Genomic DNA, 22402 nt, shown 5'->3' on the forward strand with positions numbered 1-22402 from the left:
GAGGCATGCAGGGTTAATTGATTTTATCTGGGTCATAAAACTAGTGTCTGAGGCTGGATATGAACTCAGGTCTTCCTGAATCCTTGCTTAGGGCTCTCTATCCACTGATCCATCTAGCCGCCCTCATTTAAATACAGCATTTCTATCTATGCTTTTTGAGAGAAAAAGGGTTTTTTTTTTTTACTTGCCAAAGGGAAAAATAATATATGAAGTGGTTAATTTGAGGCTGATAACACTTTCTCCAAAGTTACTATGGATGAACATTATAAAATAGTTTCTATTTTTGTCCACTTCTTGGGCACTGTTGTTATATCAGTTCATAGTAAAATAACAATATGTCCTGTTGTAAATATTAAGCATGTATGGCAAGAAAGTCATGACAAAACTACACATGGTTTTTTTAGCTAATATAGTCTATTATCCTACCAGTATCTTAAAGTGTTTGAGGGAGAAAGGTAATGTTTTCCAGTTAGTTGAACTCATGGAGGTAACAATAACACATTTTTTTAGTTCAGTATTTTTAAGTTCATACATTTTGTGCATGATATTTGAGAGTGAAAATCTTAAATTTAAATCCCCGATTACTTTATGTATTACTATTTTGTTTTGTTTCTTCTTATGAGTTCTATCTTAAGCGGTTTCCTAAAACTGCATAGGATTCTTGAGTCTTTGGCTGAGTCTGTGGCAGATTCCTCAGCCTCTCTTCCCCCATCACTTAGGTGACATTTAACCCTGCTTATTAATAAGTCTGGTTTGAGTCAAAGTCCTCATTTATGACACTTTCTAATCTGTTGTCCTTTCTAACCCTGCAAATCGGAAGCACTTTAGCTTAGAATCATCAGGTTTAGAGGATTTATTCAGGCTATTTATAACTTTTCTTATGTAATTTTTAAAAGAACCTGATATTGAGGTAAAACTTTTTCTTATAGATACTTGGTTAGTATATTCTATATTAAGGACATTCTTGATATGTAAAAAATTACTTTCTTAATTAGTGGTGACCTATTTCTTTTACTTTTCCTATATGCCTGAGCTGTAGCTCAGGCATAGCCACTTGTGAAGCTTTCTAACAATAACAGTAAAACACATTTTATTTTGGAGAGGGGTGGTATTAGAATCAAGATGTGAAACAAAAGTCTCTAGCAGGGACTGTACATAGTAGGCCTAAATAAACATTTCTTTGCGATGATGATAATCTGTTGATATACAGATCTGTGATTGTGACTGCACTTGTTTTGAGGAAAACATTTACAGATGTGAATAACTTATAATACTAGACAAGAACAGTTTCGTTGCTATTGTTTTCTACCAAAGAGCAGATTCTGCATGTAGTTGGAATGGAAAGGGGAGTAGTCTTTATATTGTCTTCCTTATATTTGACTCTAGATCATTCATGATCCTTCTAGATAGCTCCTTTGTTTAATGGAACTGTAGTAATCAGCTTAGTTTTAGCAAAATGGGTACGGATCTCAGTAAAGTTTCAGAATGTTTGGACTTAGATTTTAATCATCACCAACAGTATTATTATTATTATTATTATTTTGGGATCATCACAAGTACAGATTTGCTTTATTTTTTAATCTACAAAACTGCCCAATAAAATTACACTTATACTCTAGAAATAATTGGAGTCATAGGATTTAGAGTTTGAGGGGACAGTCCTTTCCTCTTATTTTATGAATAAAGAGACTAAAACCCTAAGAGCTACATGACTTGCCCTAATCATATTGAAATAGGTTCTGGACACCAAATATGGCACACTTTTCCTACTATATATACCACATTTCCTCTAATTTCAATGTATATGCTTGAGAAAATGCTCAAGCCCACGAGTGCTTTGAATTCTCATGTGTGTACATATCCGTAAACATATAGTATATATGTCCTAAGAAATAGAAAACTGAAGCAAACATACCTTTATTTTGCATAGGTGTATATATTAGAGTGTCTATTAGTAAATTTTTATAGTGGAGAGAATGATAAACTTGGAGTCAGAAAACCTGGTTCTGAATTTTGGCTCTACCACTTCTTAGAGGCTGTGGGAAAAATCACTTACCTCCCTTTTTGAACCTCAGTTTCTTTCTCTGTAAAATGGGGATCATACACTACTTCACAGGATTGTGATGAGTGAAGTGTTTGGTAAACCTTAAAGCATGGTTAGAAATGTTATCTCTTTTTATTACAGACTATATATACAAATTATAACAAAACATATATATAATACAACATGATATGTAACATAAATCTATACTGTATATGTTAAGTAGTATATAAAATGAGTTTATATATAGAGAGGCACATGGTATAATGGAATCAGGAGTTCTAGATTTGAGGCATAGTTTAACAAACTGTGAACTTTAAGCTATTAAACTAACTAAACTTTAGATACAACTTTAGGTTCAACCTCTCTCTGAGCTTCAATTTCCAAAGTTGTAATAAGCTATTAACTTTAAACCATTAAACTATCTAAACTTTAGATACAACTTTAGGTTCAACCTCTCTCTGAGCCTCAATTTCCAAATTTGTAAAATGAGGATATTACCCAATTTTTTTTTGTAAGGAACATATGTGTGCTGTATGTGCATATATGTATATTTAAATAATTATGTAACCTTACATATGGTATAACATCCTAAAATTCCATGTAAATAGTTTTCACTTGTGTAAATTATTAGATCCTCTTTTTATATTTTCAATTTCTTTTCACTATTAGTTTTTGTGGCTAGTCCCTTGAAAAAAATGGCCAGGGGAATGGAAATACTGTATTCAATTGCATGATCTTGGACCTTTCTTTATGGAAGATTGCTGTACATTGAGCTTTTTATTAGCATGGTAATAACAAAATTGGTTGCAGTTTCCTCGTAGCAAGGCTGTTGGAGCCTCTTGGTATGCTGTGGCCTGGAATTGTAGAGAATCCTGATTTCTTCATTTTTCAACTGAAGTCATATTGCTATATGCAGAATGTATATTTATAATTTAAGCAAATATACATTGCAACAGTCAAATGCACGGTGTGTATCAAATGAAAATGGTTATTGTTCAAAAAACACTTCTTATATGGTTTTTTTTTAGCGTTAAGAACAATTGCATGCATTTTCTTCCTGTAGCTGGCTTCATTTTTTTCCCGAAACCAGTTTCGTCTGTTATTACTTGGAGCCTAGTCATCACTTACGTAGCCGGGCCCCATTAAGAAGGCTGTTCCGCCCCTAAACTCTGCTAGATTGTAGCCACTAGCAACCAGGCTGCAATAATCTCCCTTTGATGACATCATTGGCTGTGGAAGGGCCGGCGGTGGCTGGAGCCGCGGAGCTGCCGCCGTTCTAAGCCGGATCAAATATGGCCCCTTCGCAGCCTGCCGCCGGCGCCGTGCAGCTGGAAGCCTCGGACTTTTAAGCAAGCAAGTCCGTTCTTTCTTTCTCATTTTTCTTTCTTCTTTTTTTTCCCAATTTTAATTTTACTCATGGATGTTTCTTCCGATCCCTATTTACCCTACGATGGGGGAGGAGACAACATTCCCCTCCGAGAATTACATAAAAGAGGTAACGCCACCCCCGGGGTCGGGACTGCGAGCGTGCGGCGCAGGCGGCCGGGCCGAGCCCTCTTTGCTGTCCTGCAGCCCCTGCCTCTCGTCGTCCTCCCCTTTCCCTCCTCTTCTCCTTCCCCTCCTCCCTTCTTCTCCCTCCTCTCTCCCTGCCCTCGTCCTTCTTCCCCGCTATTACCGGCCCCTCCATCCCCCCCCCCCCCCCCCCCCCAGCCGAGGCTTTAGGTTCTCTAGTGGCCGAGGAGGTGGGAGGGGCTCGGTATTCCAGCCTGTTAGACCTTTATGCAGTCCTTGGTTTTTTTTTCCCCCCCTGTGGCAATTTAATGTTGCTTCAGATCACATCTGAGAATGTCTCCATCTTCCTTTCATAGCAGGCGTATTTATCACTTGTTTTACTGGTTTACCGAGACTGTATTTGTTGACGTTGGCAAAACAGTATATTTTCCCTCTTTGGAAAACTCATCACTGTCTTTGTGGTAAATTAGGAACTTGATGTGTTTGGCATCCAGTTACCATGAAGCTTTTAAACTGCCCTTCACATTTAGTAGAAAATTTTATGATTTCTCTTAAATTAAATTTTAAATGAACGACATGGTTTTATTACTTTTCTTTTTTTAATTTGATAATTTAAATTTGGATTTTTTTCTATCTTACTACCAGGTGAAGCTTTTTTTTTTTAACCTGCCATGTGAATTGTAAAAATTGTAAAAATATAATGGCAAAAATTTTGATGTTATTTCTACACCAGATAAATGAGATTGGTTTCTGTAAATAGGAAAATCACATTGCATATCTTGGCATAACTTCTTTGGCCAGCATTTCATCATCTGCTAATTATGCAGGATTTTATTACTCTCATTTTCATTAAATTGATTGCTGCAAAATGTCTTGTCACCATTTAATGTTTTAGAAAGGTTTTGACATTCACTGATGACATTTTATGCATCTTTTAGGATGAGGACTTGGTTTCTGAACTGAAATTCCAAATTTACTTTGCCTTTATTCAGACTCTTACAGGGAAAAATAAGTAGGTCATGAATTTCTTTTGCTTTTCAGCTTACAGATTTCAAGACTTTTTTGTGTCTGTCTTAGATTTATTTTGGTAGTGAGTTATGTTAGAATTAACAACAGTTCTATTTTCTATTTTATCTTGTAATGTTCTGGATGATTTCTTGATTTTTAAATGATGAACTTGTTTAACATAATGGCTTAATTTAAAAAAAATCTTAAATGACTTTTTTAGTCATAAATAACTCCTCATGTTTCTGAGCTTCACAGTTTCACAAACAGCCCTTTAAACAGGGAAAAGAAAAGTGAAAGCTAAAAAGGTGAACTTGTTCACTAGTTGTAACATTATTCACTGCATGATAATCAAGCAGTAAAACAAGATAGCCTGTGTTTTCTCTGGGCTATTACAACATGCTTTCAATGTGAATGGTAAGCCAGGGGATGAAGAAATTTGAATTCCTTATGGGAAACCTGTCAACCCCCATAGTACTTGTCTTATAGTGTCTCTCTTATGATCAACTAACTTAAACCACACCATGATCTATTCGAGAATTGGCATAATTACTACTAACAGTCACCCATGAGGTACTTAGTTCCTAACATATTGGTAATTTATCTCAACCTGTATTTAATAATCTTGTTAGTTTTAATATCAGACCACATCAGTTCTTGAGAGATTGTTTGATCAGTGACTGTAAGGTGAGATCTTAACTTGAAGTCCCCTAACTTTAGAAAATATTTGATAGCTATTTCAATGTATTTGGTTTTTAAAAAATCTATGCATTTTAAAATATTATTCTGAGAAGGGTTTCACAGACTTCACCAGACTGTATTCATTACACAAAAATGGCTAAGTATCCACTAGTCCATAAGATCCTTAAAGGTAGGAATAAGATGATCGTGGATTTGTTCACCAGCTTCAGCTGTACTAAAGCAGAGGTGGAGAAAGATTTACTTTTAAAACTTGAAAAAGAATTTTTACAACAGAAAAAAGATAATAATACAGACAAGTTTAAGCTACTATGAGTTTAAGATTACATTAAGACTTCTGGGACATTCTGTGCTTTACAAAGGGGTTATTACAGGGAAATTTGAAAAGCCTGTAAACCAATATATTATGTAGGCTAAACATAAATTAGGTTATTTGAGAAAGGTATAGGTATATAAATGGATGATATTGTATTATTTTATGGAAGTGGGGTTGTTTACAGTGTCCTCCTGTCTTTTTTAGAATAAGTTTGAAGAGAATTTACCATGTTCACCCACATAATGTATCTTGTTGATATTGACAGAACCAGAATCTGGATAGATGGGTAATAGAATCACAGTTTGGCTTTTTCTATGCTTTTTATGTTTGGATTTGAGAGAGAATATTGAAGGATTGGATTTTTTTTTCCCTGAAACAAATCAACCATAACAAAAATCCTTTACTTAAAAATCTTGTAACTTATGTTCCGTTGGCCACTCAAGCCTCAATTTGAACTATTAAAGATCTTATTAGCACATACTGATTCAATTTAATTTATTCTATTTTATTTTATTTTTCTCCAGTTATATGTAAAAACAGTTTTTAACAATTGTTTTTAAAACTTTGAGTTCTAAATTCTCTCCCTTATTCCCTCCATACTCACCCCCTTTGAGAAGGCAAGCAGCTCGATATAGGTTATACATCTATACTCATGCAAAACATATCCATAATAGTCATGTTTGACATTAATTTTTTTAAAAATATATTTGACAGCTAAGTTAGACAACTGCCTTAGACACTATCAGAAATGCAAATCCCTACTTTCCAGGAGAGCACACTTTGTAGTGAATATAACATACTTACAAATTATTATAAAACTAGGCAATAAAGTGGTATCAGATTGTATGGATACTAAGTGCTGTTGTAGTGCAGCAGAAGGAGTGTTCACTTCTGCCTGAGGTGATTAGAAAACACTTCATAGGAGGTGGCATTCAAGCTGGGATTTAAAGAATGGGTAGGATTTTCATAGGTCAAGTTAGGAGGAGAACCCTTCTTAAATGAAGAGACCAGCTTGATTGAGCCAAAGTGAAGAAGCAGGAAAGGGGAAGAAGGCATGTTTAGGGTTTAGCAAGTTGGATAGAGCCCAAGGGTTTCTACAAGCATATAGTTGGAAATAAGGCTTGCAGAAGCAGATGAGGATCTGATTGTGGAGATCTTGTACATTTTAGGCACTTAATAAATTTTTGTTGACAAGAGATATCCCCCTAAAGTGGAGAAAAAGAGACTTTGGATACTTCATCTTCTCAAGCGAAGTTTAGGTCATTTCTTACCATTCAGAATCTGTGACAAGTAGGAATATAGCTTGTTGGTTTATTTTCTGATGGTTAAGTTAATTCACCTCATTCCATAGGCTTATTGTCAGTTCAGATTCTTGACACTTGATTAAGAATTCCAGGTAGATCTATGCTCATAACTCCAAAGGGAGATCCATTACTTCAGTGGGACATTGGGGAAACAATTTTAATAGAAATAGAAATAATTTTAATTCATCTAAATAGAAAATTAAATTCCTATGTATTTTTCATTATAATATACCTGGTATCTAATCTATTAATCATTGTAACTACATATAGATTAGAAGAACAAATAATGTTTATTTGCTTCCAAGAATTTTGTTTTTGTACTGAAATAAGAATAAGAAGACATAGCCTTTCTTTAACTGTTTGCCTTTGCTACGGTATGTGATGACAAATCTTAATTTCTTTTTACCTTCCTTGGCTCTGCTGTCTAAAATTAACTGACATTCTAACATGGCTAATTTTATACTAAATCATGGTATGCCATAAAAAAAAAAAGTCTTATTACATTCTTCATGACCTTCCAACTTGTTACATCCTGCCATGCCCTTCCTTGTAGGACTTGTTTTTTTGGGAGTTGTCATTTTTCATGTGTATAGGGTTCTTCCATTTTAGATTTTTAAAAACTGTTACTTTTCAAAACATTGAGATTTCTATTTCACATCATGAATTCTTTTTTTGGAGGGGGGGATCATGTGCTGTTTGTTGCCAAAATGATTTTTTAAAAAAAAACCTGCTCATCAATAAAGGACCCTTACTATCTGATTTGCTTTTCTGATTTGTTACCTAACTCCTGATGTGGTACTTTCTTTTGAAGCCAGTGGTGTGGGGTCAGGGCTAACCCACCCTCATCAAGGAAACTGAAGGATGCTTGCTTTCTCTTCTCAATTAAGTGATCAAACTATAGTTAGAGGAGTTTAGGGTTGAAAAGGCCTAACCTGGGGACTGGCAAGAAATTAATAGAACACTTCAAAGCAAACCTAGGAGAAAACCCTGTATTCAGTAAAGGCTCAAACCCAGCCAGGTGAAGCACCACCAGAGAATAAGTAACTCGCTGAAAGATTGGGTCCACAATCTGGAGAAGAGAATTTTTCCCTTCTGTTGCTAGCAGAGGTACAACAGTAGAGATGTACTATAGGCCCAGTATAGCCTTAAGGTTGTTTACGACAAGAATTTAATAAAGATGGACCTACTCATCTCATCCTCCAAAATCTTTACTGATGCCTGAGAGAGAAGGCTTTTTATTTTCTGTTCATACTAAGGGAACAGACCAGCCCAAGGAGACCAGGATAAAACCTAGCGGGGAGTAAGGCCTACCATTTCTCCTTCCCATGTTATCTTCCTAAGCTAATTATATCCCCAACTGGCAACAGGTTTAAAAGCTGTAGTGTGCTAGCCAGGACTTTGAACAGACTAAATTTTAGTCCACTTTCCAGTGGCAAGCAGAAGCTCAGGCTAGGAGTCCATTCATTATCCTCAAGTCCCATTTCTGGTAGAAACGACTGCTGCTAGTTTATAGTCAGGACATCACTGTGGATATCATGGGTTAGCTGGGTCTGGAGGTCACTCGACTTCTCTTTCAAACCAGACAAAGCAGAGAGGACAATGGTTTCAGGGAGAAGAGAGGCACAGGACTCCACATTGTAGTAGAAGCTCTCTGGTTTGCTGTTGGGGTCATAGGAAGCCTGGGCTTCATCTTCGTCAATCTCAGAATATTTCCCCTTTGGCCATTCTTCAGCCTTTGAGTCGACTATATGCCTCAAAGCATTATCTGGGTCATACTCAAAGTCCACTCCAGCTGATGGGTTCCATTTGGCATGCTTCTTGCCGATGCCCTTTTTGTCATAGGCTCGTGGTCTCAGCTCCTGGGCTCTCCAGAGTTTGACCTTGAGGATGTCATCCTGTTCCACATAGTCACTGGGGTCATTGTCTACTCTGGGATGTCACTGGAATAGCTCAGGGGGGTATTGGAAATAAGATCCTGAGATGTGACATGGTGAATCTTATCTTCATTGCAATGTATATCAAATTTAAACTCTGCTGAGCACTCAGGACAAACTTCTTCACGTAAACAGTCCCTGGGCGTTTTGCAGCTTGTCCACAATGTCATCACTTGTAAGAGGGATTAATCCAAGTCTGTAGGCAATGAACTTGTCGTGCAACACCGAAGAGTTGGCATCGATTTGGCTATGGCTATAATGGGCACCTCAGTGATGAAGACTGTATGGATAGAATTGGCCACTCTGTGGGGAGAAGGGAACCAGAGGCCAGTGAGAGAGAGTCCCCAAGCCCGCTCCTCCCTTGTCCCTGCCACTTTGGGGATATCCCAGAAGAAGACCCTTCCCCCCACATCATGAATCCTTAAGCTTAGCTGTCTCAGCCATTATGCCTTTTGCTGTTATCTTCAAATTTAATGTTGAGAAAAATGTTGAAATATTGTTATGTTAAATGATAATTTATATAAAATTTTAATTTATATAATTATTAATGGAAAACTGGTGGATTGTTTTACTGAATATATTTTTATTTCCTCAATTCTGGAGCTGTATTTATCAACTCACATTGCCTTTATCTCTCTAACCCATGATGGCTGTTCCTTATCATAGGGAGACCAGATGAACCTGAGGTTTAGACTCTTGCCCTTCACTCACTTATTTAATGGGCTTGTCAGGTAGCATTTGCAGGTGTTATTTTACTTGCAGAATTCTTGAACACTGATTCTTCCATTTTTTCCAAATATAATTTTTTTAAACATGTGTGATAGTTTTGTATGCTAACATATAGAGAGGCTAAACTTTAGTGGCACAGGTTATTTCATTCGTTTCCTTTTTCCTAAGGTAACAAGAAGCAATCTTATCCTATAACTGTGGGTCTGCTTATTGACATGAAGCTAGAAATTGTTATATCTTTTGCAAAAAGGCATAATCATGCTGAAGGTGTGGTGACTGATATTGAGCAAATTTGGAGTGTAATCATAGTGCCCCCTGCCTTCACTCTTTGGAGATGAGTTAATTTTTTTTTTTACTTAACATTTAAAAAAAAATTAACAAGCATTTATTTTCTCTCTTTTCCCCTCTCCCCACTAAAACAAAACAAAAACTAGGTAATAAACGTGATATATATATAGCCAAGCTAAACAAATTCCCACATTGACATGTCTAAAAAAATGTATGTAAAATGCTGCTTCTTGAGTCCTTATCATGATAGTAATAGAACTCTGCTCCAGGGTAAAAAAAGAGGTTGGAGGTGAGCTTATTGGAGGGATAGCCCATGCTATTGACATAGATTCTATTGCTTCTAATGAATGGAAATGGTCCGTGTAGAGCAGTGCTTCTTTCAAATATTCTAAGTGCCTCCACAGCAAATAGTAAAACATTTCTAATCTCCACACATCCCCAAATTTGTCTTTTCTGTAGGGGAAAGATATGTGGAAATGAGGGTATAAAAAGTAGATAGTGTGGTATTTCCCCCAAAATCCTTTGACCATTTGTGGGAAAAGGGTTTACAGGTGTATTAGAAATGAATTTAGTATTTTGGTGTGAGATAGGTAACAACAGTTCATTTCAATTTCAACTTAGATTTCATTTGTTTTACATCGAAATACAGTTTAAATTACAGTTGAGTAGTAATGATGTAGATAGAAATATAATGTGGAATAATTTGAGTTGTATTTTACTCCTCCTCCCCATCCCCACCCCCCAAAAAAAACCACCTTTCTCTTAGAGCTTGTCAAATGCCTCAAAAGAGGAAGTTGATTTTTTTTAGCATCCATTAATAAATAAAAATATTTGCCTTTCTAGAGATGTATTTGAATTTTACAGAGCTTTCTATTTGTAATCTTGAACTATAATCAAGACAAAAGCCCTGTGTGAAATAAATTACTTTGGGGGAAGAGAAACAGAAAACAATTCAAAGAATTTGCCGGCTTTTCCATTTTGTGTGTGTGTGTGTGTGTTGTGTTGTGTGTGTTTTTTTGTGTTTTCACGTTTTCATTTGTTGTTTAAGTTTATAAAATTGTGTACCCAATTCAATTTGCTCCTTTTGTTGATGAAAGCATTTAGACATATGAATTTTCCCCCTTACAACTGTTTTATCTGCATCCTTTAAGTTTTGATATATTGTTTAATTGTCAGTTTCTTTGATGAAATTGGCTGTTTTTTCTGTAATTCATTTTTTTACTTACCAGTTCTTTAGAATTATGCTTAGTTTCCAATTATTTTTCAGTTCTTTCCTCAAGGGCCTTTTATTGAATGTTATTTTTATTGTATTGTGATTATTAAGTGATCTGTGCTTAATATTTATGCTTTTTTACATTTTTGGTGGGGTTTCTTTTGACCCCAATATGTGGTCAATTTTTATAGAAGACATAATCTGAGAAGATGTAAATTTCTCATCATTTCTATTTGTTAATTGCCAGAGATCCATCATTTCTGCTTTTTCTAAAGTTCTGTTCAGATCCTTAATTTTTTTTGTTTAGATCTGTCTAAGTCTGAAAAGGATTCATTGCATTCGCCTTATTATACTATCGATTGTCCATTTTAATTCGATTAACTTCTCTTTTAAGTATATATTGTGCTTTTTGTTGTGTCATATATTAAATACTGATGTTGATTCATTGTCTATGGTGACTTTAAGCATGATACAGTTTCTTTGCTTATCTCTTTCTGTTTTGTCCTTATCTGAAATAACCCTTGCTACCCTTGCTTTTTTGAGTTCATCTGAAGCATAATAGATTTTGCTCCAGCCTTCTGTATGAATCCTCATTTTTCAAATATGTTTTTTGTAAATAACATTGTTAGATTCTGTTTGCTAATCCATTTTGCTGTCTTTTTCCATTTTATAAGTGATTGAATTATCAAATTCATGTTCATGTTTGTGATTGTTAATTGTGATGTCTTTTACTTGTTATTCTTTGCTCCTATTTCTGTCTTCAGAAATTAGTAAGTGGTAAAAGAGATTTTGTCTGACACTTGGGATCTGTAAATGAAACATCCTGCCTCTAGTATTTTACAGCTCTTCTCTTCCCCTTGCCCTACTCTTGATCCCAGGTTTTTACTTTTTCTCTTAACTTTTTTTTTCTCCTAACTTTTAATCCTTACTTCCTGTTTTTGTCTCTGATACCTGGTGTTTTGTTTGACTATTCCCTTACCAAATTTGCCCTCCCTCTTAAACTCTTCTTTCTGCCTCCCTTGTACTTGTCTCTTCATAACCCCCCTTTGGGTTTAATTTATCTGTAGCGAGCATGGTGGTGGTGGTGGTGGTGGTGGTGGGTGTGTGTGTGTGTGTGTGTGTGTGTGTGTGTGTGTGTGTGTGAGAGAGAGAGAGAGAGAGAGAGAGAGAGAGAGAGAGAGAGAATGTGTCTGTAAGTAATCAATCTTTTGTTGCTTCAGATGAAAGTGAGGTTAATGGGATGCCTGTTCTTCCCACCCCTTTCTCCATGATTAGATAGTCTTCCTCTTATGTACCTCATGTGGTGGTGATTTACATCTATTATAGTTACCTTTCCCTTTTTGTCATTTAAGATGAGCTCAATACATCTACTGGACATCCAGTTTGAAATGTCTGAAAGGCAGTTGGAGATGTGAGATTGGAGGTCAGCTTAGAGGCTGTGGCAGGATAAATAGGTTTGAGAATCTTCAGCATAAAGAAAGTAATTAAATCCTTGGGTGCTGATCAGATCACCAAGTGAAGTACTGGGTGTCGCTAAAGTCTAGACGCATAGGAAATCTCATTAACATCTCATTAACTGTTTCATCTAAGACTCTGTTGTTCAGCAACTTCTTTTTCTGGGGTATGCTAAAGGAGAAAGTATACTCAATGAAAATCACAGATGCAACACACTTGATTGAACGCATAAAAAGTGAATGTGCTAAAATTGACCACAGTATGGAGTTATTGCATTGAGTTCATGAATCTTGAAAAGCGCATCGATGGATATCATATTGAAGATGTTATTTGTTAATATTCCAATTAGATAAAGTGTCATTGAAAATTTCATCCATTTCGTTCCTTGAAAATATGCATTTTTGCGTATACGTCCAAATTTTATGCAGTACAGAAGGAGAAGAGGAGAGGGCCCAGGACCGAATCCTGAGGGTCACCTATGGTTAGAAGGCATGATCTGGAGGAGGATCCAACAAAGGAGACAGAAGGAAGACAGAATGAAGATAGGTAGGAAGAAAACCAGGAGAAAGTGATATCTAGGTGGAGAAGAATGAGACTTAAGAAAAGGCCATAGGTATGTCAACTAAGAGATCAGTATTAACTTTGGAGAGAGCAGTTTCACTGGAATGATAAATTCAGAATGATGAATTCAGATTATAAGGAGTCAAGAAGAGAATGGGAGGAAAGAAAGTGGTGGCATCTGTTATAGATGGCCTTTTCAAGGAGTTTAGCTACAAAGGGCATAAGAAAGTGGTGGCGTCTGTTGTAGATAGCCTTTTCAAGGAGTTTAGCTACAAAGGGCATAAGAGATATAGAATGATAGAGATGGAAGGATCAGGTGAGGATTTTTTTTTTTCAGGATAAGGGAAACATGGCCATGTTTGTAGATAGTAGGACTGCTAAACATTTCCTAAAATTTCTAGTATTAACTTCATGAAGGCCATTAGAAACTGATGTGAAATTTTCCATTTCTCATGTTTGAAAAATAGAGGAGCAAAGACAAAAATAGGCCTGACTATGTAAAATTTAAAAAAAATAACCTCTTTGAATAAAATCATCAAAGACAGAACTAGAAAAGAAATAGTAGAGTGGACAAAAATATTTACATCATATATTACCAAAGTCTTATAACTAAAACCTATAGGGAATTGACATAAATATATAATACCATGAGCCACACCTCAGTAGATACACAGTTTAAGATTATGAGAAAAACTTTTCAAAAGAATTGCAAACTGTAAGTGACCAAATGAAAACAGACATCAAATCACTAATAACAAGAAATTCAAATCAGTTTATCTCTGGGACTTCACTTCATACCCAACAAATTGCTAATCATAAGAACTTAGTGTTGGAAAGACTGTGGTAAGGACTGGCACAGTGATTTAGTTTTGGTATGGTTTATCCATTCCAGATTTTAAGAATTAGGAAATATGTGATATAAGTGATAAACTGTCTATCATATCCTGAACACGGCCCATGAGAAATCTTGGAATACTGCTCTGAGAGGCTTTGGCTCAAATCTATAATATTCTGCTTGCCTAGTTGTACTTAGTGTTTTGTTTTAACTGTGAATGATAAATTCAGTACAAAGAGTAATAATTCATTTCAAAAGTTTATTCAGATTTATTTGTGCATTTGACTGACTCAGATTATTTTCCTCGATATTACTTTTGACATATACTTTGAAATTGATTGCATTTCCTCTTTGCATATTTCACCTGCTGTCTTTCTATAATTTCACCATCCTGTTAATTATTTTAATTGTATATTTTCCATAGTATTAGTCAAAAGACATTTCTTCCTTATGCAGAGAGAACTAATAAAAGTGTAGAATCCTAAAGTTGAAAAGGATCTTAAAGCTCATCTAATATAAGAAGGAAAACAGGGTAATGGATATAGAATCAGTGTCAAAGTCAAGATGACTTTGGGTCCAAGTTCCACTTTTGAGTCATAGTCCTGGAATTCATAACCCACCTCCCTAATGCCTGCTTCCCATCTAAAATATCTCTGACAAGCAGATGGGCAGACTGTTGGAACACCTCCAGTGATAAGAAAATCACTACCTTATGGGAGTCAATACTTAACTATTAGGGTAGTTTTCCTTTTATTTAAAAAAAAGGCTGTTTTCTTACCATTTCTATTCATGATATAACATAGGAAAAAACGTGTTATGATAACCTTTCAAATATTTGAAGACAACTATAATATTTTACTTTTCCTACTTTTCCCACTACCACTTCTTTTTTTTGTTAGTTTTGTTTTTTTTAAATTGATTTAATATATTTAGTTTTCAGCATTAATTTTCACAAGAGTTTGAATTACAAATTTTCACCCAATGTCTATCCTCCCGCATGCTCCAAGATGGCGTATATTCTGGTTGCCCTGTTCCCTAGTTAATCCTCCCTTCTGTCACCCCACTCCCCTCCCATCCCCTTTTCCCTTCCTTTCTTGTAGGGCAAGATAATTTCTATGCTCCATTGCCTGTGTATCTTATTTCCTAGTTGCATGCAAAAACTTTTTTTTTGTTTGTTTTTGAACATCTGTTTTTAAAACTTTGAGTTCCAAAATCTCTCCCTTCCTCCCTCCCCACCTACCTTCCCTAAGAAGTCAAGCAATTCAACATAGGCCACATGTGTATCATTATGTAAAACCCTTCCACAATACTCATGTTGTGAAAGACTAACTATATATTGCTCCTTCTTAGCCTGTCCCCTTTATTGAATTTTTTCCCTTGACCCTGTCCCTTTTCAAAAGGGTTTGTTTTTGATTACCTCCTCCACCTATCTGCCCTCCCTTCTATCATCTCCCCTTTTTTATCTTCTTCCTCCTTTCCTGTGGGGTAAGATACCCAATTGAGTATGTGTGGTATTCCCTCCTCAGGTCAAATCCGATGAGAACAAGACTCGCTCATTCCCCCTCACCTGTCCTCTCTTCCCTTCCTACAGAACTGCTTTTTCTTCCCACTTTTATGAGAGATAATTTACCCTATTCTAACTCTCCCTTTCTCCCTCTCTCAGTATATTCCTCTCTCATCCCTGAATTTGATTTTATTTTTTTAGATTTCATCCCTTCATATTCAACTCACCCTGTGCCCTCTGTCTCTCTCTATATACACATAGACATAATACACATACATATATACATGCATACACACACATGTATATACCCATATGTATACACACATATATACATATACATACATATATGTGTATGTATATATATGCATATTCCCTTCAGCTACTCTGATACTGACTGAGGTCTCATGAATCATACATATCATCTTTCCAAGTAGGAATGTAAACAAAACAGTTCAACTTTTGGTAAGTCCCTTGGGATTTCTCTTTCTTGTTTACCTTTTCTTGCTTCTCTTGATTCTTGTGTTTGAAAGTCAGATTTTCTATTCAGCTCTGGTCTTTTCACTGAGAAAGCTTGAAAGTCCTCTATTTTATTGAAAATCCATATTGAAAATCATAGCTCCATTGACCTCCGGAATATCGTATTCCAAGCCCTTTGGTCCCTTAATGTAGAAGCTGCTAGATCCTGTATTATTCTGATTGTTTTTCCACAATACTCAAATTGTTTCTTTCTGGCTGCTTGCAGTATTTTCTCCTTGATCAGGGAGCTCTGGAATTTGGCAACAATATTCCTAGGAGTTTTCTTTTTGGGATCTATTTGAGGAGGCGATCTGTGGATTGTTTCAATTTCTATTTTACCCTCTGGCTCTAGAATATCAGGGCAGCTCTTGATAATTTCTTGAAAGATGATATCTAGGCTCTTTTTTTGATCATGGCTTTCAGGTAGTCCAATAATTTTTAAATTATCTCTCCTGGATCTATTTTCCAGGTCAGTGGTTTTTCCAAGGAGATATTTCACATTGTCTTTCATTTTTTCATTCCTTTGGTTCTGTTTTATAATATCTTGATTTCTCATCAAGTCACTACCTTCCGCTTGCTCCAATCTCATTTTTAAGGTAGTATTTTCTTCAGTGGTCTTTTGGACCTCCTTTTCCATTTGGCTAATTCTGCCTTTCAAGGCATTCTTTTCCTCATTGGCTTTTTGGAGCTCTTTTGCCATTTGAGTTAGTCTATTTTTTAGGGTGTTGTTTTCTTCAGTATTTCAGTATTTTTTTTTGGGTCTCCTTTAGCAAGTCATTGACTTGTTTTTCGTGGTTTTCTCGCATCCTTCTCATTTCTCTTCCCAATTTTTCCTCTACTTCTCTAACTTGCTTTTCCAAATCCTTTTTGAGCTCTTTCATGGCCTGAGACCAGTTCCTGTTTTTCTTGGAGGCTTTCGATGTAGGCTCTTTGACTTTGTTGACTTCTTCTGGCTGTATGTTTTGGTCTTCTTTGTCACCAAAGAAAGACTCCAAAGTCTGAGATTGAATCTGGGTGTGTTTTCACTGCCTGGCTATGTTCCCAGCCAACTTACTTGACTCTTGAGGTTTTCAGCAGGGTATGACTGCTTGTAGAGTAGAGACTACTTTGTCCCAAGCTTGAGGGGATGCACTGTTGTTTTCAGAGGTATTTCTATACAGCCAGCTCTGCCACCCCAGCACTCCTCCCTCCCCAAGAACCCCCAACCCGGACCTGACGCAAATGTTAAGCAGGCTGTGTGCTCCTGCTCTGATCTGCCGCTTAATTCCTCCCACCAGGTGGGCCTGGGGCCGGAAGCAACTGCAGCTGTAGCTGCACCACCTCTGCCGCCCCTGGGGCAGTGGCCGAACCACAAACTCCTTCCACCCTGTCCCTGCAGCTTTTTTTTTTTTTTGTGGGTTGAGAAGTCTGGTAACTGCTACAGGTCACTGATTCAGGGCACTAGGCCCTGTTCCACCTGACTCCGGTTCTGGTTGGTCTTGTAGCCACACATGCTGAGCTCCACTCCTAGCTCCGTTTGCGATAGACTTCACCCAGTGACCAACCAGGTTGTCCTGGGCTGGAGCCTTGCCTCCCTCTGCTATTTTGTGGGTTCTGCAGTTTTAAAATTTGTTCAGAGCCATTTTTTATAGGTTTTTGGAGGGACCTGGTAGGGAGCTCATGCAGGTCTCTGCTTTCCAGCCGCCATCTTGCCCACCACTCTTCACTACCACTTCTTTTTGAAGATAGTCTTCACCAGAAAGGGTTTTAAGTTGTCATGCCTCCTAGTCACCCTTTTCTGTACACACTGACAAAAACCAGAACCTTCTAAAATGTGGCACCCAGAACTGAACATAGTAAATGAAATGGGTGTGACTGGACACACTACCTGATGAAGTGGTATTCCATTCACCTTTTGGACATCTATTTTAGGAGATGGTATTCTGTTTAACTTTTGGACAGCTCTGAATGGTAGGAAATTAATAGAAAAAGCATTTTATCCTAAAATTAATTAGGCATTTGTAGTTTGAATTTAGGACTGAAGATTGAGTTTTATGTAACATTTTTCTCCTCTGAGGAAATGACAGCATTCAGAGTACATGGGAACAGAGAGCAGGCTATTGTTTTTTTTGTGAGTTCTTTAGTGAGAATGAGAAAAAATGAGAAGATAGAGAAATACCTGACCAGGATATAGTATTGTGAGCACTACCATGTCCTGAGAGGAGGAGCTTATGTATGAAAAGTTTGTATATACATATACATATATTAGGATGAGATTTTCTTGTGGCATTTTCAGCTGGTGGTAAATATCAACTAACCCAAGCACCCTCTCTTGCTCCTCACAGACAGTCAATGTTTAGTGACTTGTTGAAGTTGTTTTTCTCTCGAAAAGGTCTATGATAGAATAGACTCAAGTAATGAGTTTAAGTGAAAAATTGGGAATTTAGAGGCCTGAGTTTGTCATTGCTTGGTTTTTGATCTGGGGAAAATGACTTCACTTCTGGGCCTCAGGTTCCTATAAAGTAAGGGTGTTATACTAGATTATCTTTAGGGGCCAGTTTCGATCTAACATAGGATTATTCATAGTAATTTTCATAGAATTAATATGAGGGAAGAGGCATGATGTGTTTCAGGATCATAAAAGGGAATGTTAATTTATTTTTATGTCTGGACCTGTGATTTGATTGATGTGGATAGCTCCCAGTGATGAAACTGCCTCCCAAGTCAGTAGCTCTAAAACATTGGTCTTAGGGAATTGCCTATGGTACCGAGAAATTTAAGTGATTTGCCATGGTCACACAGCTAGTATATATCAAGGGTGAGGAGAGACCTGAACTCATGTTTTCTCAACTCTGATTCAGTTTTCTCTGCCATGTTGCTTTTAATTTATTAAATATGAAATGTCACATTGCCAGAAAACACAAAATATTGATCTTAATATGAATTTGCATATTTTAATTCTAAAAACCTACATTACGTTGAAAACCACATTGCCACTATAGCTTTTGCATGTCTGCCGGTTGGAAAGAAGCAAATAATCTTTCTTCAGTTGCCTTCTCTCCTCTCTGACTTCTGGATGTAATTATTTAAGATTACATGTCAGCATGCCTGCCTTTTGAATGTTTTACAACTTGCTTTAAAAAAAAAGCTACAAATAGCCAGCTTGCTAGTCACTTGTAAAGCCAATCAGTAAGTGAAAAGATCTTTCCAGCCCATTGAATAGGTTTCAGGTGGGGCCAACAAAGGGAGGTCTGATTAAGAGAGGCCCACAACCTTTCACAAATTAGTTGTGAGTCCTCAGGCTGGTTAGCCAGCTAGTTAGCTAGTTTGAGAGAGGTGGGAAGCCCTCAGGGCCCTGAGGGGAGTTTCTAAGACCAGAGCCAATGGTATGTGCCTGAATTCTAGTCAATCAGATGAAGTTCTATTCAATCAGATGAGGTCTAAGGACTGTATAAAAAGAGAGAACAGAGCTTGGAAACAGCTGAAGAAACTGAGAAATGAAGGACTAGAAGCGAGAAGCTGGAGAAGCTGGAGAAACTGAAACCGAGAAACGGAGAGCAGCAGCATTCAGGAGCCAAGGGCCAGCTTTAAGAGCGTGCAGAGAGGAGATTGCTGAACACAAGAGGGAGTTTCTGAACCAGGCAAGAGAGTGCTGAGCAGAGACTTAGGATTTGTGAGTAATCTTCTTTTAGGAGGGCCCTAGCATTAAGGAGAAGCACAAGTATGGTCTGCCTTGTTGCCATAATATTGTTGTAACCTCCTTGTTACTATAGTGAGGTGGGCTTATTGGTTTTGGAATGTTGTTGCCACAGTATCACATTGGGGGCACTGGTCCTTGGGTCTGATCCTTTGGAGTCTAAATACATGTTATACCTCCTCTGCCTTCTACCTAGAGAATTCGTTATATTCTGCGATTCTGAACCATTCAGGCATGCTCATGGGCCTCTTCAAGGTCATGAATTTTGCCTTAATGATATATTACTGTTCTACTTACTGTCACTATTACCAGCACTGCCCATTGATGGTGCTTTTTCCCCAGAGTGTTGAATCATGGTATGGCATTTTATTACTTATATTTTAATATTCTCCTATTTTATAACCATTTTTTTCTGTTCAACATATGACTTTACAACCATTATTTCTTTCAAGTAATTCTTTCAATATTACCTTGTTATATCCAGTTACAGATATCTTTTTCAGCCTAACATATCACAAATGAATTAGTGGATAGTAATGGAAAAATATTATTTTCCTAATAGGAATTTGTCATAAAACATATACAGAAACGTGGCAGAAGAGGGCAGTAAAAAAAAAATGAGAATATTCCAGAAATGCATTTCCTCTTGGCACTTGGTCTTAGGTTAATTTTCTATTGCCAAGGTAAAAGGAGAATAGAACCACCTTGCAGAGAAAGTGCAGTGCCTTTTTCTACTTTCTTCTTTTCCAGCATTAACTCTCCTCCTCCTGTCTATTTTAGCTCAGTACTCAGTTTAAATGCACAACTGTGCATTTAAATCACAAATGTGATTTCTCTAAGTACAGTGTGTACTGTTTTGGGAATTACAAGTAGTCTCATGTAACCAATTTGCCTAGCTTGACATAGATTTAAAGTACCAAACAGGCTCTTGAGGAAGCTCCCTTAGAATAGTTCTGGCTCCTAGAAATTCAAGGACCTATTCTGCTAGTTACTATGCTGGGCAAAAGTTAAGGTAGTTCTTTCAGGTGGCTACAACAGCTCCTCATGGGTGGGGAGATGCAACATATTCTCAGATAATCTAACACAGGATATGTACGAAGTAAATATGAAGTGATGGAATGAACACTAAAACTGGGGGAACTAGGAAAAGCTCCTGAAAGGAAATGGTACTTGGACTGAACTCATCAGTCTAGTAAATTAGGCTATGGCCTAATTATGAAGAAGGATTTTAAATGCCAAACAGAGGTATTTATATTTTATCCCAGAGGCACTAGAGAACCATTAAATTTTTTTGGCTAAGGGAGTGAAGTGGTGAGATACAATACATTCTTATCATTCTTGGTAGTTATGGTCTGTACAGTCATCTTGAACACTGAATTAATGGAACCATTCATTGCTCATAGTGGAAACACTGGGTGAGATTCCTGTGAGCGTCTAGTTACAACATTTACTTTAGCTGTACTTTCCAGAGCAACTTCACCTCCAGATTGGTGAATTTCCTCTTTCTGGATTTGTCATATTGTTGATTCATTAACATTGAACTCATGGCCAACAGCACTATAACTCAGGTTTGAAACTTTGAACTCATGGCCAACATTACTGTATCTCATGCCTGAATGAAGCTTATCTAACACATTGTCTTCATAAGGCACATCACAGCCTTCTTACACTTAGAAACTAGACAGCACTTCAGCACTGTATTTGGGGGCCACTTTAAACAGTGAAATTACCAACAAAAAGCACAAAAATGCGAAAAACATAGCACTGAAAGACCACGAAAAGGGCACTTGTTCACATTACAAGAGTGCATTGCCTTTTTTGACTGCAGCAGAGAATACATGTTGGGCAACTCAAATTTTTTGGTGCATTGCAAGAATTGATTTTTGTGGTTACAAATAAATTTTAGCAAGTAGATGAATTTATAAATACGGACTATGAGTAATAAAAATAAACAATATGTGCTTTCAGAATGTTAGCTTGGCTTCTGGGTAGAGCATGGATTGGAAAAGGGAAAGACTAGATTCAGGGAAACCAATTTCACTATTGCAGTAGTCTTGGTGAAAGGTGCTGAGGGCCTGAAGGTTGTGTTGTGAGTAAAGAAAAGGTGACATGTGAGAGATTGTTGAGGAGTTGGAATTTACAAGATTGGATATGGAGTCAGAGTTTAGAATTGAAGATAACTCAGTTCATGAACCTGAGTTGTATATGAAGTCTTCACTGACTCCAGTTACTAATGACTTGATATTTGACTACCTTGTATTCTCTTTATATTTATTATTCATATATTTATGTATGTACCTGTAGTCTACTATTTAAGAATGTGAGTTCCTTGAGAGTAGAGGTTGTTTCGTTATTTGTGGCAGTATTTGTTTTTGTATTCCCAGCACCTAGCACAATGCCGCATAGTGTTTAATAAATACTTGTTGATTAATTGAGTGAGTTGGGTGACTGGATGGTGGCATCCTTTAAAGAAATAGAGAAGTTGTGAGGAGAGATGGGGTTTAGAAGGAAAGATAATAAGTTCTGTTTTGAACATACTGAATTTGAGAACTTGGGCAGGATAGAGATGAGGATTGGATATTTGGTTTTTGGAGTCACCTGCATAGAGATGGTAGTTGAATCCATGGAAACTGATATGATCACCAAATAAGTGTAGAGAATGAAGAGATTGCCCGGGACTGTGCCCTGCCCCTTGTCTAGATACTGACCCTTGGTCTGTTATTCTTTACTTGTATAGACTCATGCTGAGATGGACTTCTTGCTTCTAGGTTCCTAGCTAGCCTTGGGAAAAGCTAGATCTGTTCTGGTTTA

At 36.9% G+C, this 22402-nt stretch overlaps 1 protein-coding gene and 1 pseudogene across 6 annotated transcripts in view; one reads left to right on the plus strand and one right to left on the minus strand.

Moving 5' to 3' along the window:
• CLCN3 (chloride voltage-gated channel 3) overlaps nucleotides 1–22402 on the plus strand; it is a 142294-nt gene that overhangs the window by 58532 nt on the left and 61360 nt on the right. Inside the window, exon 1 of one of the 6 annotated variants that reach the window (XM_036763611.1) lies at nucleotides 3216–3539. The exons of 2 other annotated variants lie outside the window; for them this stretch is intronic. In XM_036763611.1, the coding sequence (XP_036619506.1) occupies nucleotides 3461–3539 (79 nt within the window). In that variant the 5' untranslated portion in view covers nucleotides 3216–3460. Of the gene's footprint in view, nucleotides 1–3215; nucleotides 3540–22402 lie in introns of those variants that run through there. 3 more of the 6 variants (XM_036763612.1, XM_036763608.1, XM_036763610.1) reach the window with 3 other exon arrangements.
• Nucleotides 8383–22402, minus strand: part of LOC118853215 — a 28015-nt pseudogene continuing 13995 nt past the window's right edge.

This window comes from Trichosurus vulpecula, chromosome 6, assembly GCF_011100635.1.
Source record: "Trichosurus vulpecula isolate mTriVul1 chromosome 6, mTriVul1.pri, whole genome shotgun sequence".
NCBI classification, from domain to species: domain Eukaryota; kingdom Metazoa; phylum Chordata; class Mammalia; order Diprotodontia; family Phalangeridae; genus Trichosurus; species Trichosurus vulpecula.